At 38.9% G+C, this 8,979-nt stretch overlaps 1 protein-coding gene across 9 annotated transcripts in view; it reads right to left on the reverse strand.

The window, feature by feature from the left end:
• Positions 1–2,772: 2,772 nt before the first annotated feature.
• Positions 2,773–8,979, reverse strand: part of prc1b (protein regulator of cytokinesis 1b) — a 10,886-nt gene continuing 4,679 nt past the window's right edge. The window contains exons 9-16 of one of the 9 annotated variants that reach the window (XR_799819.1): positions 7,091–7,186; positions 6,838–6,984; positions 6,648–6,758; positions 6,427–6,540; positions 5,612–5,791; positions 5,463–5,494; positions 4,541–4,627; positions 3,563–3,642 (exon numbers count right to left, since the gene is read on the reverse strand). Coding sequence is in view for 7 of the 9 variants with exons in the window: in XM_010786917.1 (XP_010785219.1) it covers positions 3,594–3,642; positions 5,463–5,494; positions 5,612–5,791; positions 6,427–6,540; positions 6,648–6,758; positions 6,838–6,984; positions 7,091–7,186 (729 nt within the window). In the remaining 2 variants the exon portion in view is untranslated. Of the gene's footprint in view, positions 3,643–4,540; positions 4,628–5,462; positions 5,531–5,611; positions 5,792–6,426; positions 6,541–6,647; positions 6,759–6,837; positions 6,985–7,090; positions 7,187–8,979 lie in introns of those variants that run through there. The other 8 variants (XM_010786923.1, XM_010786920.1, XM_010786917.1 and 5 more) reach the window with 8 other exon arrangements.

The raw sequence follows: 8,979 nt of genomic DNA on the forward strand, positions 1-8,979 counted from the left end.
CCCATTCGACTTGTTCTAGAGCCGACCCTGACCGCTTGTCTGATTTTCTGAATTTTGTCATTGAAGAAGGAGGCAAATTCATTGCAGGCCCTGGTGGATAGAAATTCAGAGGCTACTGACACTGGGGGTTAGTTAGTCTGTCGACGCCACGCATAGCAAACAAGGCAAACAAGGCATTTTTTTTGGTAATGATGTCAGAGAAGAAAGACTGTCGTGCATTTTTCAATTCCAAATTATAAAGGCCAAGTCTCTCTTTAAAAATGTCATTATGAACCTGGAGATTTGTTTTTCACCACCTACGTTCAGCTTTTCGACACTCTTTTTTCTGTTTTCACGGTCATGGCCTTTCTCCATGGAGATAATTTCTTGCCAGTCACTTCCTTTACCTTAGTTGGAGCAATGGCATCTATAACATTTAATATTTTTGAATTAAAATGATCTACTAGCTCATTTACTGAGATGTTAGCAGGGGAAAGTGTGGAAGAAAAAGTCTGAGTAAACATTTCCCTAGTATTTTCAGTTAAATATCGCTTTGTGGTTACCTCTTTTTGAACATTTTTGTGAACAGAAATAGAGCTCTCAAAGAAAACACAGGAATGATAAGAGAGTGCAACATCAGTCACCACAACCTCAGAGATATTCAGACCCTTTGATATAACTAAGTCCAGAGTGTGCCCCTTGTTGTGCTTGGGCTCCGTCACATGCTGAGTCAGTGCATAGCTATCAAGAACACAAACAGTTCTTTAGCCCCTCTGTCCTGGGGGTTGTCAACATGGATTATAAAATCATCAACAATGACTAGACGGTCAAAGTCAATACACACTAGACAGCAGTTCAGTAAAGTCATCAAAAAAGCTTGCACAGTATTTGGGTGGTCTATAGATATTTAGGAACAGAGCTCGAGAGGAGCATTTCAGCTGAAGGGCCACAGATTCAAAAGAAGCAAAGTTCTCATAAGATGTCTTCCTGCATTGAAGGGAGTCATTCAAAAGTAATATCAACTCCACCTCCCTTCTTATGCATTCTTTCCTGACTCATAAAACTAAAGTTGGGAGGGGTTGATTCGATAAGAACAGCTGCACTGTTATTTTGTTCAATCCAAGTTTCCGTTAAAAACATAAAATCGAGATTGTGCTCAGTGATAAAATCATTGATTAAAAATGTAAAAGCAATACTGTTTATAATAAATACAAAAAAGAATAATAAGGACATAAGGGGATAATAAAAGGGTGTTCAGTTTTACTGTCACTTTTAGCTTTATTCATTATAGTATACAAATGTTTGCTGATTCATTCTCAGTCCACTTAGAGTTTTGGTATTGCTTATTTCCCCCCAAATGTAGTCTTCAGCAGCAACTTGCTTCATAAGACTGAACTTGTCATAATGTTCACTTGTAATATTTTGAGGTCAAGTGCTACATCTGCACAATATATCAAAAATATTTCTATGAGCCTTTCGCGTAACTTTCATCTAAGAAATATGTTACACATTATTTCATGGAATCTCTATGCTAGCAAAATATGTTTAAATGATAAGGCAGTAGCTGTGAACATTGAAATCTGGAACGATATCTTCACTATTTTTAGCCTTTTCTTTAAACAGACCAGTGAAAGAATGCCTGGTATGTCAAATACATTGTGTATTAAAGGCTAACATGGGCAGGTCTGGCAGCTGGTTTGGCGACTTACAACAGGAGCCACAGGTCTGGTTACAGATAACATCATCTGATGTCAACTGATCCAGTAAATGTAATCAACACTGATTGGATTTAACAAGCAAACTAGATTTACATTTAAGCCTGAATATTTTCAGTTAACATCAACATGACCGATGTACTGTAAACTAACCTCAGAAGAAAACCAGAGAGTTATTACCTAGTCAGTGGCAGGCTTTAATTTGTTGTAACCTTTCTGATGACTGAGTTTGGAGTCAGCTGTTACTTTTTAAATATTGCATTAAGGTGCCTTAGATATATATTTGTATTTATTTTGCATACCAGGCTTATCCCTGTAAAATGGGCAATCATTAGACTTTCATCAGGGTAATCTACCAATACATAGGCGAAACATTAAAGGGGCCCTATTATGCTCATTTTCAGGTTCATATTTGTATTTTGTGCCTTTTCTGTGACGTTGACCTGTCAAAAAGGTCTTTATTTTTCTCATACTGCCTGTGTTGCAGCACCTCTTTTTAAACCTCTGTCTGAAACCAGACTGCACTGATTGGTTAGCTGTCCAGCTCTGTTGTGATTTGTTAACCGCATAGAGTTGTCCCGCCCCTTTGCCTATCAAACAATGTGTTGGAGCACTAGCCAAGTGAGTGTTACATACTACATAGTGATGTCAATATACAATCTCACATTTGATCAACTATACTCTCTTTGCCACGGATAAGCCAAAATACTTGAGTACAAGGAGGTCAATAACATCTAAAACAAAGTACGGTTTGTGATAAATGTTAAAGAGGTTGATATGACTTGTATTTCAACAAGACATACCAAAACAGTTCAACTCCAGGATTGATTGTGAATCCCTCCACTCTTTTTAGTCAATACATAAATCAGATTCCCTCTCACCTAAGGTATTTAAAAACATAGCTGGTGTTTTGTTGGGGCTCGTATCTTTGAATAAAACTTGTACACAGTACACGCTGATGGGCACATATTTACATTCCACTCCATTTGATTTGTGGTAAATATGACATTTGATATTTTGATTCCAACAAAGGTTTATAAAAAGGAAAATTATAAATCTTTCAAAAGAATAACCATGCTTTTCAAGTGAAAATGTTTTTATTCTATTTTCCAAATCAGCCATGATGGTGTATTGATTTCATGCGATTTAACTATAGGTCAACTGATATGCAGCACAGAAACATACTTGAACTAACAGTCTTAAAGTTACATATGACATCTTTGAAAACAGGTACATTTTTTGAAGAAAAAAGCAGATACAGAAAATATGTACACAAATACATGTATAAAAACAGATTTGGATGGAGCAGTAGGAGTGCGTGTACAATTACACAATGCATGTTCCCGGTTTGATTCCTGGACAAAACTCTCTTCTCCACCATTTCCTATCATCTATTAAAAGAAAAGGCACAAAATGCCCAAAATAATTAAAGAAAAATTACACTATATGCTGCAATATATATATATATATATATATTCTAAAAAAGTGCAAAGTATTCATAATACATTTGGCCTCTAACCCCAGATTGCATAACATCAGGATGTTAGATTTCCTTCGTTCCTTTCGTGTGCAGTAAAAAATGCGGAGGACATTTATGACATTTCAATAACTGGCAAAATTTAGTGAGCGAAGTAGTGTTAGTTAACTTATAATACAAACTTTGTTTTCCCTCTTACAGTGATAGACTGCTGAAGACCACACGCTCAGCCACTGACGCTTAGTCCTTGTTTATCACTGACTTTGCACTTAATATATTATTGCCTTCATTTAAATATAGAAGCAGATAGCAGTGAGAGGCAGTGATCCGTTTAGGAGGAGATTAAAACTTTGTTGAAAGGACCGCGATATGATAGCAGTCGTCCTCAGAGTTGAGAGGTCAAAGGTTGGTGCTGGTGGAGTTCAGGATGTTGTGCTGGACCTTGGCGTCAGAGGCCTTTGACAAGTCTCGCTGTGGAGACAGAAAACAGCCGTTCAGTTTGAATCTTCGTCTGTAATGTGGCGATACGAGAAAATGACAACACTTAAAAGCAGATATGCCATCAAACAAACAGCCGCTTGACATTTTAATTAATAATAAATGGCACACTGTGCATCCTGTTAGAGTGAAAAAGACGCATAACACAGACAGACTCAGATGGTTTTTTAAATTCTGACACAGAATGAGCTCTCCACTGCAGAAATTCACGCTACAAAAGGAGCCTATCATCAGGTTCTTCGCCTCAATCTATTGTGTGAATCATTGTTATTCCATTTAGGTGTCCATTGTGTTGAATACATAATGTTGGCTTTTACTTTAAATTGCTGCTTTAGTTAATGCAGTCGAAGAGCAAAAGTAAAAGTAACAAAATGCATTGCTCTGGTATATGGAACAGGTCATGATGCTTCATTTTGTTGTTCAAAAGATCTTCTATAAAGGCCAATACAGTACCTGATACTCTTCATATGCCTGGGAGAGGGACAAGGGACTAACACTGTGCACAGGAGTGGGAGAGGATCTGTGGAAACTAAGTTAATGTCAAGGGATTTTAGATAGATATTAGGCATATCCAATTGGTTCTCAATTGATTGACTGGGAAACTCAACTTCACAGACTAGTGCTGTGTCCCAATGTACATACTTCTGCACTTACATTTGCTATTTTGAGTGCACAAGTGCATCCCAATGCAACAATCAACAATGCATGGCATTATTACCGGTTGAATGTTACCAAATACTAAATCAGTTTACACTCTTCATAACATAATCAACTGATCCTAGTCCACAGTGTTTGGGGCAAATGTATCCTACTCAACACTCACACACATTCACCATCCTGTCTCTCTGTTGCTTTTCCTGCATGACGTTACCTAGTGCTTAAAACAAGAATGGCTCTGGATCAGTCAGTAAAAGTTGACGCTCTGGAGAGGCTTTAGTTCAGTCTGAAGTCACTGTCACTATCCAACAGAGGAACATGAGACGGATGGTTAATATAGGCAGCAGATATAGAAAGTGGTTTAGAAACACAGAAAGATATAGCAGCAGGGATCTGTCAGAGCTGTGAAGGCTGTGTGTGGGAGTGAGAGTGTTTGTGGGTAAAGACTGACAGACCAACATTAGCCCTGTGTGAAAAAAATGCAACCCTTAAAAAAGAGAAGCCCCTTAAATTGATCAATCTGTTACTTAAACTGGATCTCTTGGTTCAATATTCAGCGCTCACGATACCTGAAGAAATAAATCGTCCTTTCCAAAGCAGCATGTTTTTTTACACAGGGCCTATTTTGGTCTAAATGACTAAATCGGAACTGTGCATGCCGAAAGCCAAAGTAGCAAGTACATTTAAAGATAGGGTAGGTAAGAATGGAGAAACCAGATTGAGTGCGCTAGAATTTGAAAATACACAGCTGGAAAAAATCTGCCACTTCCTTACAGAGCCCCTCCTCCAACACACACGAACGCGCACATGACCAATGAGGGCACGAGATAAGTTTGTGCACAGATGGAAGGCTGACAGGCAGGTAGGCCATCCAGTTACTTTAGCCGGGCCGGCTAAAATGATTGGTCGTGCTTTTTACAGTACTACGGCTTCCACAGATGACATTTTTTTATGGATTTATTGTCAAAGCATTTAATGTATTCATTGCTATCGGGATGTTAAGAGCATTCCATGGAATATAAGTGAATTACCTACCCTACCTTTAAAAGTAATTTCTCTTTAATTAAAGCCATGCAATCACGCCATAATGAACGAGTTAGTCAGGATTACACACGGTTTTAGGATTCCAAACACACCTTAACTGAACAGGTTCAGAGTTGAAGTCCTTCTATAATTAAATGTACATCATTAACATTTTCCCAATCTTCTTAAAGAGGTGTTGTTGCACAGAAATTAGGAAAAAAAGAGGCAGAGGAAATAGATTAGAGACAAAAGGGTAAATTACCACAAACTCTGAATATGTGCTGGCAACAGAGGCTATGCTGAAGTTAGGCTGTGGACTAGCATGGGTCAGCAACGCACCGCTCAGAGGGCTCCCCTTCAGCTGCGCCTCGTTCTCCTTGTTACAGCCCTGCAGGCGGGGGTTGGGGGGTTTACCAACGCCTGGCGTCCGCACTAATGGAGTCTGGGGGACGCGCGGCAGGAGAGAATCACATCAGACAAGCAACTAACATCTTTAAAAAGGGAAACTTTACCCATAAAATGATTATTTGTAAATGGATCACTAACGCCATGTTACCTTGAAACATTAAATAATATTTTGTTTTCCCAATAGGCAACAAAGATATAAAAAAGCAGCCCCCCATTTCCTCGAATTCATCAAGACTCTCGATTTCAGGATTTTTGAGGAGGCATACGGGAGCAACAACATTTTGTACTTAAATTCTACGTGACAAAAAAGGAGTAAATGATATGCATTGATCCTTTTGTGGGTGAAGAATTGAAAGAAGTTGTATGAAGACGGACAACCCCAAGTTATCAGAATGATCTGAGAAATTAGAGTGAACTCAGCACAGGAAATAACATGCACATTTTAGGAAAGGTTTACATACAAATGCAGCATAAGTCCTGTAAACCACAGAGCCCCAAGTTAATGAGTTAATGTAATGCTCTGACTCCATCTGACTTAATGTGCTCTCAATTCATTAACATAGTTCTTCTGTCACATGATGTGTGCAGTCACTGTCTCAAAGTTTTCTCTCTATTCTTGAAGTTGTATGTGCTTTATTTCTACTTCCTCTATCTTGAAAGGAAACCAACCTTGTTTGCTGAGAGAGGTGGGCGGGGCCCAGGTGAGCGACACACCGTCGAACCATACACAGAGCGGCTGCTGCTGTTTGAGGTGGCACTAGAGATGCTGGACGTCGCGTTGAACTAAAAGAGGCAGAGCAAATGGGTTAGTGCTAAGAGAGTCAGATAACTCCAGACAGTGAATTTGTAATAAAGCAAGTGTTTATAGATTAAATGTAATACTATCGCACCTTTCGTGTTTTAATGGGGGTAGTAGTGCCTAGGAGTCTGCGCTTGATGGGGGTTCGTACGGCTGTTCCATACAGCATGTCCTCCTCGGTCTGTTTGCTCTTCTTTAGGTGCTACAAAGAGATTGTAACGTTTCAACACATTTCCCACAAGTTAAATTACAATTATAATACAGAAAGGCAGATTGTTTACCCTCTCTTGTTTTTCCTTCTCCTTCTCTATTTGGTGCAGCTCCCACTGTTCCTCCACATACTGCAGGAACTTCTGACCGTGTACTAAAAACTCACTGTCCTGTTCACTTTCCCATGTATCGATCTGGGCTTTTAATTTCTTTTCCAGCTAGAAAAGATTAAAAAACAAATCATTGTTCAGTTATCGTCAAATTGTAAGAAAGTTACAAAATATGTTACGGTTCAGAAAGGAACAGGCAGTCTTTATGTCTTACCTTGGGCAGGCTTTTATGCAGCTCAGACCTCTGTTTCTCCTCTTTCAGAAGATTTCCTCCTCTGTTAGTGAATCTGGTCGGATCTGTGGCTTTTTTCTGTGATTCAGAAAGACAATAACAACTCTATAACTAGGGATGCCAGCGATTATTCGATTTTTCGAATATTCGTTACAGTCTCCATAATCGAAAATTATTTTTTAAAATTCGATGCATTTATATATATTTTTATTATTATTTATGTTTTTCTTTTTTTCCTGGCTTAGTTTCAACCAAAATATAGACTAATGCTAATAATAGTAATAGTATTAATAATTGTAAATGGCCATTGGTCACACCACCAGTTTGTTTTACTGTAAACTTGGAGGAAGCCAGCAGCGCAGGCTGCGCAGAGTGCGGCGAATAATCGATTAATATTCGCCAGGGCTGTCCGATTTTCGAATTTGATCATGGTCAGTTTCTGGTATCCCTATCTATAACATGAAGCAATGTAACCAACAAACACAAATAACTTCAGGGGTTTAATGATTGTGGGTGCGTTTGTCTGTTCAAACTAACAATCTAAAATTGTTCTATTCTTAATGTTTTATTAAATACATTTAAAACCATAGGCTTACGCTATATATGAGTTAGACAAAATGTAAGTTAGTTATCGAGCTTAGAAGTTTATTACAATTTTGTAATACATTGAGAAGCACAACATTCATAAAGTCAAGTCTTCCCCTGGATCAGGGCTCGAGCTTAAGGACGTCCCGTCGTCCCGGGGCCGAAAAAAATAGTGTCAGGGAGGACAAAAAATAATTTTGGGACGAATTTGGGACGAGAGTTAAAATAAAAATACCCTGCTAACTCTACTACAAACGGCGATGAAAATGAAATCGACTGCACGTTGTGTGTAGCACACAATTATTAAACCTCCTTGTCAACATAAACACACAAAACATTTAGCAACCCGCGAAACACAAACACACACACTCACACAGACAGAAACACACACACACACACACACATACGTAAGCTGTGCCCATGTGCTGTCAGCCAGCCGCACAGCTGGCTGTGTCCGCAAATTCCTGGCCCGCAAATTCGCGGGTCTATCTACAGTAGGCTATGTACTGAGTGTGTGTATTTCGCGGGTTGAGTGATGTAAAATGACAATGGTATCCCGTGGAGAAATTCTGAAATGTTTTACCGTTACATCACAAAAACGCACAGCAGAACCAGACCCTGGATCGCCGGCCTCTTTATTTACTTACTCCACTTCATCCCCTATGGGTAATAAGGCTGAGATGAGAACCCTCCATCGTATTTAGTCCTTAGCAATATGCTGCGCCTCTCCCCATGTATGGATGGGTACCGAGCCCCGGTATTAAACGGGCTCCGCCCGGGCCGGAATTATTAAAGACAGTGGTAACGTTAAGCTTCGACGTTATCTGACTTTTTATCTGTACTGGAGACATTTAAAAAATATATGTCATATGTAGTATTGCTACATAAACATTATATCGCAGTTTTAGTTTATCCAACTCCGTTTCTAATATGCAATAAGACTACAACATGCGTCTATGATGTATTTTCGAGCTTTCCAATCCAGACGAGATCTCTCTCTCCCGTCTGTGTGCGAGGGGGCGGGGCAGTTTGTAAAGGTCTCCTGACTGTGTTACAGATTGTCCTCCTGGTTAGTGGTTACTCTGGGTTCTGTCTTCAGGACAGAGTGTCGGAATTTTTTTTGTTAATTGGATGGGACTTGATTTGATTCAATATTAGTAATTTTCTCGTTTGTGTGTTTGTTTAAATATATTTGGCCTTTGTCATGTGATTGACTGATTTACTCAAATAAAAAGGTTGATGAATTATCATCTAATGATTTGTATGATGTTTTATTTATGTTAAAG

This window comes from Notothenia coriiceps, unplaced genomic scaffold, assembly GCF_000735185.1.
Source record: "Notothenia coriiceps isolate Sejong01 unplaced genomic scaffold, NC01 NC01_scaffold00029798, whole genome shotgun sequence".
NCBI classification, from domain to species: Eukaryota; Metazoa; Chordata; class Actinopteri; order Perciformes; family Nototheniidae; genus Notothenia; species Notothenia coriiceps.